Source organism: Pieris brassicae, chromosome 10 (genome assembly GCF_905147105.1).
Source record: "Pieris brassicae chromosome 10, ilPieBrab1.1, whole genome shotgun sequence".
Taxonomy (NCBI): domain Eukaryota; kingdom Metazoa; phylum Arthropoda; class Insecta; order Lepidoptera; family Pieridae; genus Pieris; species Pieris brassicae.
The window spans coordinates 12,639,110-12,658,801 of record NC_059674.1 but is presented as its reverse complement, the minus strand read 5'-3'; the positions used below and the strand labels follow the sequence as shown (position 1 = coordinate 12,658,801).

Below are 19,692 nucleotides of genomic sequence, written 5' to 3'. Positions count from 1 at the left end.
CGCGTGACTGACCGTTTTTCTTAATGTTTAGAAGCTATTTTAACAAAAGACAATACTGAATTATTATTATTTTACAGTTATAATATTGCTATTTTTTCAATATCTATCTTATTGTAATGGATGATCTTGGATGTTTACTTTTCTACAGGTCTGGTCCGTAAGAACATGAAGACATGGCAATCTCGGTTTTTGGACTACCTCAGTGACCTATGTATTTCCAACCGGAAAGCCATTGCCGTAACACAAGAGTTGATCTGCAAGAGCGTCCTTTGTGCAAATAACGCTGACATACTGATTGAAACCAGGTTTGTGGTCAGATTTTAAAAACGTTTCTGGTACTACTTCCATTGACGCGAGAGAGTGGAACGATAATGTTTACAAAAATTAAATTATATTCTTGCCGAAGCCGCGCACAAATAATTGAAGAGGTCGATTGGGCATGAGGGTGTGCAACAGTTTAATCAGTTGCCATCTAAAATTCGCAATATTGGCGTGTTTGACAGATTCAAGGGGGCATTAAAGATCCATGTCAAAGTGAATATAGTGAACTAAAATTGGGACGTGTATCTCGTTTCTATATACATAATATTATGTTTCTCATGTAAATAAAATATAATTTTGCAATGAGAAATAAATTTATTTGGCGGCAATATTATAAAATTTATGCGGCAATATTATAAAATTTATGCGGCAATATTATTTTAATATTATTAATTTCTCATCTCCTTTACAGATTAGTGACCACAAAATATGAGAGTAAGTCTTCGGGCGATGGGCAGAATTATTCCGTAGATGTTATACTGCTATGGAATAATAAACAGGTAAATTGTATCTTCTATAATTTCTGGTTTTAGATGTGTGAACTTCTTCTTTATTTATAAATAAATTAGCTTTTTGGCACTCGTCGTAAACGTACCATAAAAGGTATTAAGGTAACTATTATTTTTGCAGTCCAAACGCCTTCTATCACAGTTAGCGGCGGAAGCAAAGGCGGATCCTCGTTGTGAAGCGGCAGCCATCTTGGATTACTACAGACACCAACTTGACTTATTCTCAAATATGTGCCTTAATAGACAATACTTGGCTTTAAACAGTCTTTCTCAGCAACTTCACATCGATCTAATTCTTAAGTAAGTTCTTTATATTATCATCATACGTATGGCTGCGGTAGTACGCATACGCCTGAAGTCGTCTAAAAGCATAAAGCGCGCGTTTAGATTCCCGGATACGGACGTCCGTACGTTCCACGTATAGCACTTAATACAGCTAAATACATGTACGTTTACGTATTTTTAGGGTTAGGGATTAATGATGTTTATTAAGAAACTCCAAGTAAATTTATTCGTAACAAATTTGTCCGAGGTTCCTTTGAAGCTTTGAAGCGTTGCACCCGTCACCGTTTATACTATGATTATATTAATTTTATTTATTAAATGACTAACATATGAACAGATGTATGTCTAACGAGTCGCTTCCACATGAAGTGCGAGCATCATTTTGTCGGCTGATGCTTCACCTTCACGTGGATAGAGACCCACAAGAACCAGTCACGCCGGTCAAATACGCTAGACTATGGACGGAGGTGGCTGATACAATACATATACACGAGTGAGTATTTATTATTTCATAATTTGTTTTTAATGTAGTAGGAGACAAATGGGCCCATGAACACTCACATTGCCAGAAGACTCGCAATTGCGTTGCTGGCCTTACGAATTGATACGCTCTTTTCTTAGTCGGGTCCTTTAGTAGTATCTATTTTAAAGACGATGTGTTTGTATGGAGATTTGATTGATTAGTAAGGGCATATGAAAACGAATAATTTAACGGCTTATTTTTTTATATTTTGCTCACAATAATAAATATCTTACAACATATTTTTATTTGTTAATATGATACAGTACTTTTTAAGAAATTTGCGATTTCTTAGTAAATGAAATATGAAAAATTTATCGTTTACCATACAATACAACCGATACAAAATATCATACAACTTCTATAATAATTTTTGCAGCTACCAATGTGTCCGCGGTGGATCTCACTCTACACGTGATATAGTAAAGAAGCAGTTCTCTTCAACAATTGAGTTTGTGGAGAGCTACCTCTGTAACGTTGTCAAGATGACCTGGTATTTTGGAGACCACGACCAGAATAAATTGACATTTGAAGTAGTGAAATTGGCCAGGGAACTTATATACTTTGGGTTTTATAGGTAAGTGATAATTAAGGTTAATAGCAATCCAGTGTCGCAGGAATTATGAAAATATCCATTAATAGACAGCCAGTTTAAACGCACTTGTGGTTGAGGGACATTTTATGATGGTTGCTTTAATGTGATTTCATGTAGACCTAGCTAAATACAGTGTAAAATACATGTAACGTCCTTCGATTTAAAGACAAACTCTCTAAAGCGTCTAAATACCGGCGTCGGGACGTGACGACCCCATCGCCCACTGATGAAATAACCTGTGACAGAGGTTATTTCACCAGTGCAGTCAGTCAACCCCCTTCCTAGTGGGAGTGCCATGCTGTTGCTTTCGGGCTTCAGCCAATCGGGCAGGCACGACCGGGGCAGTACCACTGTCTCACAGAAAACCGGCGTGAAGTGATGCAATAGGTTCATCTTATTGTACTCGCATTTCGTGCGGTGAGTGAGACTCCCGGAGCCCATCAATTCCCCCCCCCAGAATATGAAGATGCAGTTTAAACAGAGATTACCCCAGGGGGGTACCACACGTTTCCGCTGTGGAGAATCCCCCTCTGAGCGTCTATCATCGGAACAATCAGTATTCGGTGGTGGATGCACAGGCTGCCCTTCGTATTCTGGGGTGGGCAAAAACTGCGCAAAAAACTATAGGTTTCGATCTCGGGGCAAACGGAAGAATTTACCGATGGCATCCCCTTCCACGCTCTCAGTGGACTTTACCAATGTTAGGGGGCTCAATTCTAATCTTAACGCGGTTCACTTTCACCTCGAAACTGCGAAGCCGGCCTTATTCTTCCTTACTGAGACTCAGATATCCTCCCCGGCTGATACTTCCTACCTCTCCTACCCGGGGTACAAATTGGAACATTCATTTGTGTCGCGGGCGGGAGTTTGCGTGTACGTCAGAGAGGATATCTGTTCTCGTCGCCTCGGGTCGCTTGAAGGAAGGGACCTATCTAGCCTCTGGCTGCGCGTAGACTGCGATGACCATCCGCGATTCTACGCATGCCTGTATAGGTCCCATAGCGGAAATACCGAAACTGAGCGACTCATTGAGCACATCCAAATGGCTACAGATTCCCTGCTCGAAGGGGTTCCTACCGCTGAAATCGTGATACTTGGCGATTTTAACGCTCACCATGCCGATTGGCTCGGTTCGGAAACCATCGATCACGCGGGAAGATCCTTTCACGACTTTGCTTTAGCTTACGACCTGTCACAAATGGTCCCTGCGATTACGCGAATACCAGATGTGGATGGTCATAAACCCTCTTTGTTGGACCTTCTGCTGACCTCACATCCGGAGACCTATCAAGTCTCTGTTGACCCGCCATTGGGTTCATCGGATCATTGTGCGGTCCGGAGTACTGTGCCTACTACGCGCACTCCTCGGCCCCGTTTTTCGGGTTGTCGTCGTATTTGGCACTATCGGTCAGCAGATTGGGATGGGATGCGGTCTTTCTTTGCGTCCTACCCTTGGGGGGCTATGTGCTTTTCGTCGGAAGCTCCAGATTCCGTCGCTGCCTCTGTCGCCGAAGTGGCAACAGGGCATGGAACTTTTTATTCCATTCTCTGCGGTGCCGATCGGTGGCAAGTCACAGCCCTGGTTTAAGCGTTCTTGCAAGGCGGCATCGCGTCGAAAGCGAGAATGCTTTATGCATGGGCGGAAGCGGCGATATCTCGTGATGCCAATACCAGCGAACATAAAAAAGCATATAACTCAGCCTCCAGGTCCTTCAAACGGGAAATCGCTAAGGCAAAGTCGGAGCACATCGCCAGATTTGGCGAGAGATTGGCCCAACTCCCTTCGGGGACCCGAGCCTTCAGGTCTCTCGCCAAAGCTGTACAAGGGAATTTTCGTCAACCACCGCTGCACAGAGAGAATGACTTGCTCGCCCACACTGTGAAGGAGAAGGCCGACCTCTTGGGCTGTCTCTTTGCGTCCAACTCGACTTTGGATGACCGGGGGAGATCACCACCGGCGATTTCGCGGTGTGATAACTCAATGCCGGAAATCACATTCCGGCAACGTGCTGTTCGCAGAGCACTATCTTCCTTGGACATTCATAAGTCAAGCGGGCCGGATGGTATCCCTCCAATTGTGTTGCGTACTTGTGCTCCTGAGTTGGCTCCGGCCCTGACGCGCCTTTTCCGGTACCTGTACTCGCTCGGCACTGTCCCGAAGTGCTGGAAGACCGCGTCGATACATCCGATCCCTAAAAAAGGCGATCGCTCTAATCCGTCCAACTATCGCCCAATAGCTATAACCTTGTTCTCCTTCTTGTTCCTTGTTCTCCAAAATAATGGAATCCATTATTAATGGCCAGCTCTTGAGGTATCTAGAGGGCCACCAGCTGATTAGCGATTATCAGTACGGCTTTCGTCGTGGTCGTTCGGCTGGTGACCTTCTACTATACCTTACTAATAGATGGGCAGAGGCAATTGAGTCCAAGGGGGAGGCACTAGCGGTTAGTTTGGACATAGCGAAAGCCTTCGATCGGGTGTGGCACAAAGCACTGCTCTCGAAGCTTCCAGCCTACGGGCTTCCTGAGAAATTATGCGACTGGATCTCCAGCTTTCTAGCCGATCGGAGCATCAAGGTCGTCGTCGACAGAGCATGTTCCGACCTTAAACCCGTGAATGCTGGGGTCCCACAAGGCTGTGTTCTGTCCCCGACCCTGTTTCTTCTGCATATCAATGACATGTTGCAACTTAGCAACATTCATTGCTATGCGGACGACAGCACTGGGGATACTCTTTACACTGGCCGGGCAGGTATTTCTCGGGCAGTTGTTGATGAGTACCGGAACAAACTTGTGTCTGAAGTCGAAACTCTACTACGTGGAGTCTCGGACTGGGGTAGACTAAACCTAGTCCAATTTAACCCCAAGAAGACACAAGTTTGCGCGTTTTCCGCGAAAAAAATACCCTTTGTCGCTACTCCTCTTTTCGAAAACACTCTTCTTGAAGCCACAGCCAGCATCGAAATACTTGGCGTTGACATATCGAACGACGTTCAGTTTCGCGGTCATTTGGAGGAAAAGGCTAAATTAGCCTCCAAAAAGCTTGGTGTGCTCAGCAAGGCGAGACGGTACTTCACTCCGGGCCACCGCTTTCAACTCTATAAAGCGCAAATACGGCCCCACATGGAATACTGTTCTCACCTCTGGGCGGGGGCTCCCCAGTACCAGCTCCTTCCACTTGACCGTATCCAACTAAGAGCGGTTCGAATCGTCGATGACCAATCCCTCTCCGAGCGGCTCGATCCTTTGGCGTTGCGTAGAGATGTGGGGTCACTCTGCATCTTCTACCGCATTTACCATGGAGAGTGTTCAGAGGAGTTGTTCGGATTAATACCTGCAGCTGAGTTTCAGCACCGGACGTCGAGGCAAAATACAAAATTCCACCCGTATCACCTCGACGTCCGACGTTCCACGACTGAGCATTTTTCAAGGCAATTTTTGCTGTGCACCACCGCTATGTGGAACCAGCTGCCCACTGAAGTATTTCCGAACCAATTCGACTTAGGGTCCTTCAAGAAAACAGCGTACAAATTCTTAAAAGGCCGGCAACGCACTCGCGAGCCCTCTGGCATTGAGAGTGTCCATGGGCGGCGGTATCACTTAACATCAGGTGAGCCTCCTGCCCGTTTGCCCCCTATTTTATAAAAAAAAATCAATTGGCTTTCATTGGTTTAGCTTGTCTAACATACAATGATACACTCGACATAGCATTACACCCACTTCCAATAACGACAACAATTGAGTAATAAAGTACTTTTTAAGTTGCTAAAATTAGTAAAAGCTGCGCAGCTGTGTACGATCTTTTGTCGCTTTATTATCCTAGCCCGCAATAAACTCGACTGTGGGCATTGCGCATACGAACTTTCTAAGAAATTCGTTCTTTTGTTTACAAATTGTGATGGCTTGCACGTGTAGACTGTAGTTGACTGTGTAAGTAGGAGTCGTGGATTATCTATACGTTTTTCTTCCCTCCATTTATCGACAACTCTCTATAACGCCATAAAAGTTTACACTGGATGTTAAGGGTAACCTAATTTTGTTAGAATTCCCTTGATTTATGTGTTATCTATATAATTGAAGTACATGTATATACAGAGAAATATGAAGTATCAGCATTAGTTTATTTAAAAAAAAAATTACAGCTTCAGCGATCTATTACGTCTCACCAAAACTCTCCTAAGTATATTGGACAGTGTGACCACCATTGATTTACTAGACGATACGCGTGCACTAACTGGAGACGTTGAATGTAAGTATTTCTTACTTCGCATAGTATTATAATTTAGCTATTAATCTACCTATAAATAAAATTCAAGTAAGTAATTCTGTGTATATAATAAAATACTATTTACAAGCAGCCCAGGATGTTGAGATAAAAAAGAAAAGTAAGTTGTATTACTTCATCAGATTTATTAAGTAAAAGAACTGTGTTTTACTTAGTTTTATGTTGTTTAATACCTTTTAGCCGAAGGTGGCGTGTTACGCACAATAGGAGACATGGGAGCTGTAATGACTTCAATCACACTAGGAGCTGCTAATGTGAGTAAACCATTTTTCATTTAGAAACATTACAATTGAATTACATTAAATAACAAAATAACTGAAGTGTTTACTTCATTTTATCGTTTAAACTGGAGTAATATCAATTTGTAACAGTCGATTTTATATATATATATTTTTTTTTTTAATTTAGAATATATTTTGTTTACTATGTTCACAAACATTAAATTCTACCTTCAAAATTTTTTATTGTAGTGTTAACACTGAAAAGTAAGTTTTTTTTTATTCTATGATAAGACTGAAAAATTATTACAGCAAGTGGTGAGCGGCGGGAACGCGCAACGCAGCCCATCTGCTCTCGCGCTGGCGCGAAAACATCCACTCGTTATGGACACGAAACTCAAGATCATTGAGATTCTACAGGTAACATTATTTTGTTACTATACAAAGGCTGTGGCTACTACACAACTTGTTAAAGACAAACATTTGCCTAGAAATCATTTATTATTTGCTTCGCAGAAAACATAATATTTTAACATGATTCAAAGCAAATAGAAACAAGCCTACAATATCCAGCTGATTTCTAGTTCATCCTGGACGTTCGGTTGGACTACCGCATCAGCTGTCTGCTGTCCATCTTCAAGAAGGAGTTCGAGCAGGCCGGTGATAAGGCAGACAGCATCGCCCGGGCTGATGTTGAGGCGATTGGTCTGCAAGCCGAGGGCATCTTTAGTTGCCAGTCAGTATGAACTTATAGGTTGATAGGTCAAGAGAACGCTGGAAAGGGATAATGGGATGAGCATAGACTTAGCGTACGCAAAACGTATTTTACGTACGCATTTGCGTCTACGTATGTTACAGTCGACTTGTTTACTTTAATGGTTTAGTTATAAAGTATTCTTCGAAAGTGGTAGGATACAAAACTCGTATAACTCGCATAAGTAACAATATATAATACAAAATTTTAACACTTGTCTTTGGTAATGTAACAAATGGGTAATCAAAGTGACTAAAGCATGCCTAACAATATACTGGTGATGGGTCTATATAAAATTAAATAATCCATATTTATATATACAATTATTTTATTTTTAATTAGGATTTTCTTATATCTGATATTCATTTCAAATATTGCTTAGAAATTACATTCTTTAGATAGATTTGAAAGTTTAAAAATATGGTTATCCCTTTCATTGAAATACTAATAGTAAGAGATAACAATATTCTACATACTTTAACAAACTCTATGAGTATTTGCACATTAATAAGTAGTTTTATTTCTATATTAAATAATTGACTTGTTTAGTTACTTGGTAGTTGTAAATTGATTTACTTTATTTGCAAATTTTAGCAAATTAGAGCGGCCTTAGCATAATTTTTTTAATAAATATATTTGAATAACTTTTATCTTTCTCCAGAATGTATTTTAGGAGCTAATTTTAATTAATATTTTACAGAACAATACAGACTGTGCCTGACAACTGTCTTCCAAAAAATGTAGATTTGTTAGTAAGATAATCTATATCGCATGATACGTAGCATGGAGTAACCTTTCATTGTTTGAATAAAAATATATTAAGGAATGCTGGATAATAATAGTAACAAACCTTCCAGTGCTGCACATGAATCAGCTATTTATTGCCAGTATATACTAACATATCGCATCAGCTTTATAGCCGAGAAATCTGAATCTTGACTAGCTATGCCATGATCTCTTAAATGGGACCCACGAAACAAACAATTTTCGAAATATAGCTAATATTAATCAATACTTATGCCATACAGAACTAGAAGCTGAAACGATTCGTAAACAGTTGATTAATGAGAAGGTCTTCACTAAATCTTTTTATATGAGAATATTTTTTATAAATATTTAATATATACGTAAATATTATATGTGTATTATATTTTTCCTTAGCCAACCTTTTTAGTAGCTACATACCAACATATGGAATATTTTGCTATACTATCCTATAGAGACTATTTGCTTATTCGGAAACTACTACTTCTACGTACTAAATTAAAAAAAAGTGCGTGGGTACAAAGTACATATGTCAGTCAAGTGAAACTTCTTTGGCAAACTAATTTTTAAGTCATGTTCATATTTATACAAATAAAAAACTTAAGATTTCCGAGACAGGGAGTGGAGGAAGATATGTTAGGAAATTAATTACTTAAATTGTCATTAAATTGTTAAAAGTGTCGAAAATTCATTCAAATTATATATATATTTTTTTTTTCATTGATAATTACATTATTCGACGCGATTTATATTGGTATTATTGTGACTAAAGCATTATGATAAGTAAAATATGCAATATATGTTCGTGTTTCAACATTTTACAAATATCTTGTAAAAATAGCATCTATTGTGGATCTACTCTCGCTCTATGGCTATTTTCTTCATGCTACGTTCGCCCTTTCTCACTCTCTCTCAAACGGTCTCAATCGCTCTCTCCCTTTCCTTCGATAAAAACGCTGCACATCTTCACGACGCTAATATTATTACTATTGCGTTTCATCCGTAAAAAAAAATCCCTCATGCGCCTAAAGAAGTTTCACTTTAAAAATTAATTTTTTTTAAATATTTTGATTTCTTAATCTCAATAAACATCTTCTTCAACTACGGAATAAATATAAAAGTTTTGCGCTTCAACATTTGTTGGGATTCATTTTTTTTCTACAGATATACAGCATTCCAATAAGATATTTTTATTTTGAACAAAACTAATTAGTCCCTAACTAACTAAATCTCAAACAAATAAAGAATGTGTTGGTCTTAGTGTGTTGACACAAATATGTATGAATAATGTTTGATGATTGTTTATGCATCCTGCTGTAGTATGTGTTGTAAGTTCGTTTGTATTTCTAAGCATGCTCATTTAACAAATACATGTTACACCGAATGCCGGAAAACTTAGTTTGAGTATAAAACGTGTGATTGAATGTATATAACCTAGACGTAAAAGGATTAAAAGGTTTATACTATTAATTATTGGGATTCAATGACGAGAACAACCTTACCTAATGATCTTATTAGACAAAGATTTATATATAACTAACGATGCTTTATTAATATTTATGTTTGCCGACTAATATTTCCTTTGTATGAATATTTTTAGTGAGCACATTTCGAGTGTTATTTGCGTTTTTTTTTGCTAGTAATCAGTGTACCTACAGTGGTAAAACCACGTCCCAATCTTAAAGTAATTGAAAATATTTTCAACTTTCTTCTAATTCGAAGAAATGAAACTTATATAATATGAAATTTACTATGCCTGCTTTCCATTAGATCCACTATCCAATCCGATTTACAATACACTATAGTATATTGTACATCGGATAGATTTACTGTAACATTATAGAGCTACCCTATCTCATTTGGTTTAAAAACGCTTCAACGTGGCTAAATGTCCTACAATGAATACCATAAACTTTGCCATCACATATGACACAATGCCTGTAATAGGAACGGCCTGGATCTGGACGGGCGTGGCGGAGGCAAAGTCCTTCGCGTGTTACTGCAGCTCTGTTCGCAAGGCGCTTCGGCTGCGCTCGTCTCTGGCGCTCTTGCGCTGCTCTTCAGACATTTCAGTCAGCGGCAGGAGGTGTTGGCTGCGTTTAAGCAGGTCAGACTGCTTATTTTATTTCTGGTTGTTTTATTTTTATACTTAGAGAGAATGCATTCTTAGGAATAATCAAGCAATAACAGAGTTGTATATATGTAAGATCTTTTTTATTCCTAGGTCAGAAGAACCCATTATGCACGTCAAATATTATCGAATACTAAAAGCGATTTAAGAATACTTAAAAGTATTATTCTAGGTACAACTACTAGTGTCGGACGCAGATGTGGAGTCTTACAAGCAGATAAAGGCAGACCTAGACGTGCTACGTCAGAGTGTGGAGAAATCCGAACTCTGGGTCTTCAATAAAGGCCGAGCTGGAACATTAGACGACCATACAGGTTTGTTCAAAGGTTTTGTTTTTAATTATTACTCTTGATTAGGATTCAATTCTGATTTGGTTAGTTATAGGTTATAGTATTTTCTTTAGTTAAAATAGCTTTTACACATTAAGAAAAACTACGCACGCTGAAGAGCACGCGAAACGTCGGAAAAAAATTCAGAATTATGTAAATAATTATAAGGATTTAATAATAATACATAGCTTTAATCCGTTCAAAAAGTGTTTTTCTTAGTTTAGAATTTCACAAAAATAATTTTCGTTAAGTAAATACTTAAGATAGAGAAATTTTGAATACCTTTGCAGCAATAGGATTTAAGGTGAAACAATTACAGAAATCAAAGGTACGGTGGGTCCGGGCGGTGCAGTGTTAGAGCGTAACGCGTCCCTGGACAACGTACTCGACACGTCCAAAACTGCGAAATACGACACCATGAGCGAATATAAGAAAATTAAACAGGTATTTTCATTTTTATTGTATATTCACTATTCAGTTATTTGGTCTGTTTGTAGGCCATAAATCCTAATTTCAGGTTTTTATTCCAAAGCAGTAAAAATTAATAAGCCTTACATTAAATCTTTTATCTTATAATTATGTTTTTAATTACTATAACATAAACTATAAGAAATAAAAACTTTGTTTTTAAGCTGTATGTAAATATAATAAATATTTTTTTCTTAGATTCTAGAACGTATGATAAAGTACTGCACTAGCGGGAATAATGGTGATAGTGGTTCCGGTAGACCAAGGAGACATGAGCAGAGGCTCCTCAGGAACATTGGCGTTCATAATATCGTCCTTGACCTGCTGCAGGTATAATTTAAATCAACGTCCAATTAACTTATATCAAGATCAGCTACTACTAAAATTAAAAAAAAACTTTATGAGTTTAAGATAGTTAGTTTAATCCACTAACATATTCTAGGTGCCTCATGACGAAGACGATGCGGCCATGAACGAACTGCTGGATCTGGCTCATGAGTTCCTCCAGCACTTCTGTCACGGAAACCAGCAGAACCAAACAATACTGCACAAACATCTGGATTTATTTCTTAATGCTAGTGTAAGTGGTCTAATTAAAGCCGCGTATTTTTTAAGTGAAATCTCTATCTCTTTCTCTTACGCTTCGTAGTCTTTGTTGAAATGGAAAGAATAATTTACATAAATAATATCAATTAATACTACAGATACGTGAAGCACAAACAGTGTGCGCGATATTTGAAGAAAACGCGAATCTATGTGATCGGGAAGGTAATGAGAAAGTAGCAGCTCACTTCGTCCACTGTATCGAGACCCATGGAAAAAGACCAGCATACTTAAGATTTCTACGGACAATAGTACGTGCCGGAGGTCAACATATACGGCGCAGTCAGGATCTAGTTATGCAAGAGGTACGATGCTAATTCAAATATTTATCTTGTTATAGCAAAAAATACATTACTTTTTTTTCTCTTTATTATAAAAAATAATATAATTTAATCAGAATATGTTACATTAGAAAACCGCTGTGGTTTGTATTAATGTAACCATAGCAGTCTTGTTTAGGATCGCGACAATTGCATATAAAAGTTTTTTGAATTTACTGTTTATGTTGGTTAGCGTTAGGCTATCTAATATCTGATTCGGTAGGAACCTCAACGTTCTCTCGCCATATACGTTGTTTGCTCTCGACAGTTGTACAGAGCCGAATCTGTGTTACCGCTCGAGTCATCATCCTCCACTCGTTTTTTTATGTCATCTCGTAAAAAGTTCTCGACTTGAAGACATTTTTTTACTTTTTCTGTTATGGGCAATACTGTCGCCGTAGTTGTAAAGATATAGTAACCAAACGTCAATCGAATAATTTTACTTTAATCAAAATATTTATGAATTCAAAGCACATAATACTATTTAGCATACTTCAACCTACTACAAGTTATATAAATGTAAACGTTTGTCCCTAGATGGTGAACGCAGGTGAAGACGTTCTGGTGTTCTACAACGACAAAGTATCATTCAATCACTTCATACAGATGATGCGCGAGTACAAACAAACTGGGGAAATGCCGGAGGTTCTTACGTAAGTTCATAATTTTTTCATGTAAACTACATTGACTTGCTATTTTTATATTAAATTTTAAATAACGTTCTCTGTTATAATATTCCTAAAATCTTTTATTGCAGGTACCATATTCAACTGGTAAAACTCCTAACCTGTTGTACTCTGGGCAAGAATGTGTACACGGAGATTAAGTGCCACAGCCTCTTACCATTGGACGATATCGTAGCAATGATCACCCATATTGACTGTATACCTGAAGTACGTACTTTAAACGAAAACATAATTTTTAATGTAATAAATTTAGTAATGTAGAGTAATATATAATTAAGTTCAAGGTATACATATATGTTTTGAGTTTACCCAGGTAATTATTTGTTTCGGTTGATAGGTAAGCACCATCAAAACGTTTCCAAAAAAAAACAAAAAGACCTGACAATATCAATACTATTTTGAAAATCGCAGGTAAAAGAAGCCTACGTGGGATTCCTGAATCACTGCTACATCGACACTGAAGTGGAGATGAAGGAGATCTACTCCAGCAATTACATGTGGGATCTCTTCGAACGGTCCTTCCTGCAGGACATGAATGCTATACTGCAACCTGTTCCGGGTTAGTTTATTAAGTAATAACAAAATTTATAAAATGGTAGACAAACTGCAAAGCCGGTCCCCCTTTAGTAATTCAATTCAGCTCACAAACTTACTTTCATCCACTTTACCTATAATGTCGTAATTATAATTATTGCGATTTTTTTTAATTTATAATTATGGTGCATCTAACGGTGCACGTTCTACATAGAAGCACTAAGATATAATAAATTTTCGTTCAGGAACGTCATCCGAGCCAGAAAAGATGTCTGGCGGCAGCAAGCAAGCATGGGTTGACTATGTGACAGACGTACTGATGCACACTATATGTACATTCTTCAACTCTCCCTTCAGCGATCAAAGCACCACTGTACAGGTTTTATATACTATATTATTAGTTTATAGTATGATTGGAAATATGTTATCTGATTTGAGAGATACGCTTTACCCCTTGGTAGAAACAGTCCAATTGCACTCTTAAACAGTAACATTAAAGATAAATATGTGGACAAAAAATTTAAAAAATTCTATCACTTTTTTTTATCAATAGTACGTTTATGAATAATTAAAATAAATAAAATAAAATTACTAAGTCTCAAATGATTTCTATATGAAGAGTTTTATACCGATTTGTATACAAGAATGACAATAGAGGTTACTCTGCGTCCTTTGAGACCTTTGGGATTAAGAATAATTTCCGTCGGTAGCGTACAATCGTCACTGTAGTATGGTCGTAAATAATATTTCTGGGCTTTCAGACACGACAATCTATATTTGTGAAACTACTTCAAAGCACATTCCGTATCTACCAGTGCCCGTGGCTCAATCCGCCTCAGAAACTTAACGTTGAAAAGTGTATCAGAACACTCAGTGATGTTGGTAAGTGCTTGACTAGTATTGTCTTTTGTTAACATAGTTTTTACACGTTGAAAGAAAACACTTTTAACCGGAGTGAAGCTATGTATTATTATTATAAACTTATAATTATTTTAACATAATAATATTAACATAACATATTTAGCGTGCGTGGTGCATCCTGATTAATATCGACTAAAAGATGACGGATCAACTCCGGGAAAATAAATACATATAACACAACTTTCTCTACAGCTGTGGTACTTTTTGACATTCAACACCTTTTGTCTTCAGTCACCGTGACCACGCACGCTGTAAAGCACGCGAAACATCGGGAGTAATGTAAAATTATTATAAGTTTATAATAATACATAGCTTCAGTGTTTTCTTTCAACAGGCAGACATTTAATATGGCTGGTTGTACGGTATTATTGTATAATTTGGATCTGAATGTAATTTCTTTGCAAATTAAATTTCTTTAAATTTAAAATTATGTAAATAATAACAAGTTTATAATAATAATACATAGATCCAATCCGGTTAAAAAATGAAGTGCTTGACTTTGGAAGGTTAGAAAGGATATAATGTACTACTAGGCAAGATATATTTAGTGTAACAGTAACGTCCCCAGCTATGCCTTGTCTGAATAGCGCATCCACAAATCATAATATTATAACCTAAACTTTTTCATATATGAATAAACCTTTTCAGCAAAGACTCGAAGTATAGCGATACCACTAGAGCTTGAAGCTAAAATCCAGACGGTATTCGAAAAGGCTGCTGCTCTTTCCAGGCAAACTAGCAAATGGCTACTTGTATCTAAAACAAGCAAACTTGAGAAAATGGCTTCGCAGGTATGCTGTTGTCTAAAGTCAATTTTTTATGTAATAGTGAATCCAAAGTTAAATGTTTAAAATTATCAATCATTATTATGTGTCCTTGAGGCATTGTATATTTGAAATTAAAAAATATTCTTATTGATCCTTTATTCATACAATTAAAAAAAATACATAATACCAAAGAATTTTGAAAATATATACATATTTTGATTTATACTCTTTCAGAGCAACCTCCAAAACGATAGATCAGTGATGGAGGGTCTCCAAGAGATAGTCTCTTTACTTGAGGAGCAGCTTCGGCCTTTATTGCAAGCAGAACAATCATTGTTAGTGGACATCCTGTATAAGCCACACAGGCTCTTCACATCGCCCGGAGAATTAACGCATCCCGATACTAGTGGGATATTTATATATAGGTATTAAGAATATGTTTGTACCACAGGTAGGGGAGCGTTCAAGTATTACATCACGCAATTTTTGGAGATTCTTGACAACCCCCCCTCCCCCATGAAACGCGCCGTAACGTTTCTGTTTCCAATAGTAAAACGTTTCGTGACCAACCCCAGTGACTCTTTAAACCTAAAACTTACCAATATGTGGTGTAAAGTACTGGAAAGTAGAAAATAATCTTAACAATAACGCGTAATTCAATCCCTGCCCCGCATCGTAACGTTTAACAAAATGAAAAAAAAATCGTTACGTAATACTTGTACGCTCCCTTAAGTGCTTTTTTAAAGTTTTTGACTGGTCTAAAACAGAAATTTTAACTCACCAGGTTGTCATTGTAGTCATTTTATGTAGCACTTCCAAAGCGAGCGCTCTTTGCCATAACGGTAACGTTCCCTAGTATAGTAAAAACGACATAATGTGACACAAACAGAACAATAACAATATGAAAAGTGCTGAAACTGAATCGTATTTTTATTTTGCATGATAAATTCGTTTTCTGATATATAAATAAATAGCATAGGATGAAATAATATTTACTCTTAATATTGCAGATTAATCAGGCATACCGAGAAACTTCTCGAAGAAAAAGAAGAGAAATTATGTGTTAAAGTTCTTCGTACTTTAAGGGAGATGATGGCTGTCGATCCTGAATACGGAGAAAAAGTAACACTCCCTTTTTCCTACGAAATACTGATTATTTAAAGAGAGATTTGCTATTAACCCAATGTACTAGTTATTTTTATAATTTTAATTAAACTCTTCAGGGCAATCAATTGCGAAACAAATTGCTATCACAATACTTCGTGAATAGGAAATCTGAACCAAAGGTACAACCCCAAATCCCGCTTGTCACCGTAACTCATGGACCTGGGGGTATGTAACAGAATTATATATTTATAAAGTAAAAAAAGCAGTTTTATATTTAAAAAAATAATGAAAGGGCGTAAAATGTCTAGATATCATATAGAACTTACAGCTAGTTGTCTTAGTTAATAAACCCTTAGGGTAAAGTGATATCATTTTATTCTAAGCAATTACTTTTGAATACTTAATTTGCCAAAAATATCACGCTCCATAGTGTAGAAGTTTTTATTTTTTTCAACGCATGCGCAGCTGAATCTCAACCACAAGTGAAGACAGGTTTGTCCATTGCAATCTACTAAAGTTTTTTTTGTTATTTTAAGGAATATAATAAATATAAAAGAATATAAATTATATGTAATTTTTAACGCGACATTTTACCCTAGTATTGAAATTAATATAATCCTTTACATAATTATATATATTGTTTTTATCTAACTTACAACCATGATTTAAAAACGTAAATTATTTTCACAAACCTAGTGTCAAAAAAATTGGCGCTTAATTACGGATGGACCGTGAATGATACGCCACTACCATATCGAAATAAACAGATTTTTCTTACAGACATTTACAGTCATTTTTAATTATAGCGTATTTGATAACGCTCCTAGTTCCATATATAAAGCCGTGTTTTTAGAAGCAACCGACCCATAATTGACCTGCAACAATTTAAAAATACTTACAGCAAAGGTGTTAATGCGCACTGGTCAAACATTGGCACAAGTACAAGCCCATTTGGATCGTGAAGGTGCATCAGATCTGGTGGTGGAACTAGTCATCAATAGTACAAATCGACCGGCCATTTTCCTGGAAGCTATTCAACTAGGTATGACATAAATTCGATATCAATTGTATTTTATATGTATTGCTTTGGAAATACCAATACGTAAACAATTCTGAACAAAAATTTAAGCTATAGTTCATTAAGTATAAAGGATATATTTTTTAATTTCAGGTATCGCACTACTCGAAGGCGGAAATCCGATCATCCAAAACAGTATATTTACGAAATTACAAAATGGGGAGATATCGCAGGCATTTTTAAAGGTAATAATAAGAATAATATTTTTTATTTTTAAGACAAGTTCAATTATCACAATTTTACGAATGCATTACAGTTACGATGAGTTTGTTATTTTTGTAGGTTAAACGCGCTAATCTCAGCAAAGTTTATTGAGGAAGATTATTCTGAGCTATTTGAAGTTTGAGATTTCTGGTAATTTGAGTGTCCATGGGCGGTATCACTTAACATCACATGAGCTTCCTGCCCTCTGTCTTCTATTACATAAAAAACGTGCTTTCCCGCTACGGATGAGTTGAATAAAAACGGTAAATAAGACAAACGGGTACTGCAGGAAACTGTACACTCACTAACTTCTGAATATTACATTCATATTTATTTGTGTATTTTGAAAATTTTTATCGAATTTTATGGTCAGGATGCCTGGCCTGGATATTAATATATATTTACAAATATATTAAAAAACTTTTTCAAACATAATACAGGTATTCTACGACAAAATGCGGGAGGCTCAGCAAGAGATACGTTCTCTGGCAGTGAGTAGTACGTCGGGAGCACAGTCCGACAAGCGTACTAGCCCTACTGATCGTCCTAAACTGACCATTACTGAAGGTAAGGCTTACTTTAATGGAAAAAAATATAGATATATATAAATATTTTTTCCATTATATATATTAGATAGAATTGTATTTTTAAAATTAATATCTAGTTAAGTAACCCGGAATATTAATTCGAATTGAATATTAAAATATAAATTTTAATTAAACACCTTTGGGGAATTCGTAAAATTTTAATATTTGGCACTCGTGAATAAACGTAATTACATAATTTAAATTTTTTTCCCGACGTTTCGCGTGCTTTACAGCGTGCATGTCACCGTGACCACGCACGCTAAAAGCATGCGGAACATCGGTAAAAAAAGTGGTTTCTTTAAATGTGTAAAAGCTATGTTAACAAAAGACAGTACTATAATTAAATGAGTCATATAATATCAAAACCGGCAATCTCCATGTTTTAGGGAAAATAAATTATCAATGCCAAAATTTTCTCCATTAACTAATCATCCATCTTAAATAATAAAAAACTTAAACAAACTGTATTCTCCCAACCAAAAACAACTTTAAAGTTTGAAGTTACTTTCAAAAGCGGCAAACTCCTCGTGGGTTAATTTCAAACATGACAATCTTCACTTCGATCAATCAGAGCGCAGTATTTAGTACAGGATCGGCGTTGATACACAGTGAATGCTCGTGGTATTTTTATGATTTTATTGGGATATTTTAAGGGAATTAAGTGAAACGTGTGTTTATTTTAAACTATGGACCATCCTGTAACACCTTGTCTACCCAGACATTCAAGAAAACGGCAGAGGGATCCAGAGAATTGGACTGTAAACATCGAGTAACGTTCAAGGTACGTATATAGTGCTTACACAATTTTGGTACTTGAATTTTGTTTTTGGTTGGAACTTTTGATTTATTTAGAAAATCTATTACAAATATCAACGTAGTTTTTATTTGTTCGGTTCATATCTACAAAATAAATGGATGTTATTATAATTGTACCTATAAAAATTCATTCTGGGCGTCGACGTTTTTCTTAATGTTTACAATGCAGTGATGTTCGAGACATTACTGAGTAACATTTTTTGGCACCTATTACAAAAATTCAAATTTAAAAAAAAATTGGTATTTTATATGTATTATTTATGCGTATTTTATATTACAGGTATTCTTCTAAGGGTCTACCAGAACGTCCGTTTTGTCAACACAATGCTTTTAAATGCGCATTATTATCATGCATGGCGGATATCAAGTATTTTCACAATATATTTTACAAAAATCCTGATAAAACGTCTCAAGATGCATTTATTTTAAAATACTGCAAACCAAAACAAATAAACCTGTAAACCGTGGAGGTAATTGCAAAGAATTACCTTTCAGAGAAAAGCTGGCTGCTGTGAAAGCATTTATTTGTTGTTTCAATTGCGATGAGCCTCATTATTGCCGAGGGTCAACTAAAAGATTTTATCTACCAGCCGAACTTAACATTAACAAAATGTGGAATATATATAACACTCAAGCACAGAATAGTTTAAAAGTCAAGAATGCATATTTTAGAAAGATATTTAATACTCATTTTAATTTAGGATTTGGCTCTCCCCGAACAGACGTCTGCTCAACTTGTTTGCAGCACGATGAATTATAAAAGTAAAAAAGATATATGAAAACGAAATGATATTATGATAGATAGAAGAGTTCACAAATTGCGAGCCAAAGCATTTTATGATTTAGTTCGCGAAGAATATGCTGATGTGATGACATTTTGTTTTGATTGT

The 19,692-nt window shown here is 36.6% G+C and overlaps 1 protein-coding gene across 3 annotated transcripts in view; it reads left to right on the top strand.

Annotated features, from left to right (window-relative positions):
* Positions 1-19,692, top strand: part of LOC123715822 (inositol 1,4,5-trisphosphate receptor) — a 56,159-nt gene that overhangs the window by 23,886 nt on the left and 12,581 nt on the right. For 2 of the 3 annotated variants that reach the window (XM_045671145.1, XM_045671144.1), the window contains exons 16-44: positions 149-305; positions 734-821; positions 952-1,130; positions 1,453-1,608; positions 2,015-2,212; positions 6,372-6,478; positions 6,695-6,768; positions 7,045-7,152; positions 7,317-7,468; positions 8,187-8,234; positions 10,199-10,358; positions 10,555-10,696; positions 11,031-11,155; positions 11,378-11,509; positions 11,622-11,759; positions 11,884-12,087; positions 12,640-12,755; positions 12,860-12,995; positions 13,200-13,347; positions 13,568-13,701; positions 14,084-14,204; positions 14,892-15,034; positions 15,245-15,435; positions 16,021-16,132; positions 16,234-16,342; positions 16,583-16,609; positions 17,019-17,159; positions 17,289-17,380; positions 17,840-17,966. In XM_045671145.1, coding sequence (XP_045527101.1) covers positions 149-305; positions 734-821; positions 952-1,130; positions 1,453-1,608; positions 2,015-2,212; positions 6,372-6,478; positions 6,695-6,768; positions 7,045-7,152; positions 7,317-7,468; positions 8,187-8,234; positions 10,199-10,358; positions 10,555-10,696; positions 11,031-11,155; positions 11,378-11,509; positions 11,622-11,759; positions 11,884-12,087; positions 12,640-12,755; positions 12,860-12,995; positions 13,200-13,347; positions 13,568-13,701; positions 14,084-14,204; positions 14,892-15,034; positions 15,245-15,435; positions 16,021-16,132; positions 16,234-16,342; positions 16,583-16,609; positions 17,019-17,159; positions 17,289-17,380; positions 17,840-17,966 — 3,765 coding nt within the window. The remainder of the gene's footprint in view (positions 1-148; positions 306-733; positions 822-951; positions 1,131-1,452; positions 1,609-2,014; positions 2,213-6,371; positions 6,479-6,694; positions 6,769-7,044; positions 7,153-7,316; positions 7,469-8,186; positions 8,235-10,198; positions 10,359-10,554; positions 10,697-11,030; positions 11,156-11,377; positions 11,510-11,621; positions 11,760-11,883; positions 12,088-12,639; positions 12,756-12,859; positions 12,996-13,199; positions 13,348-13,567; positions 13,702-14,083; positions 14,205-14,891; positions 15,035-15,244; positions 15,436-16,020; positions 16,133-16,233; positions 16,343-16,582; positions 16,610-17,018; positions 17,160-17,288; positions 17,381-17,839; positions 17,967-19,692) is intronic. The other variant, XM_045671146.1, reaches the window with a different exon arrangement.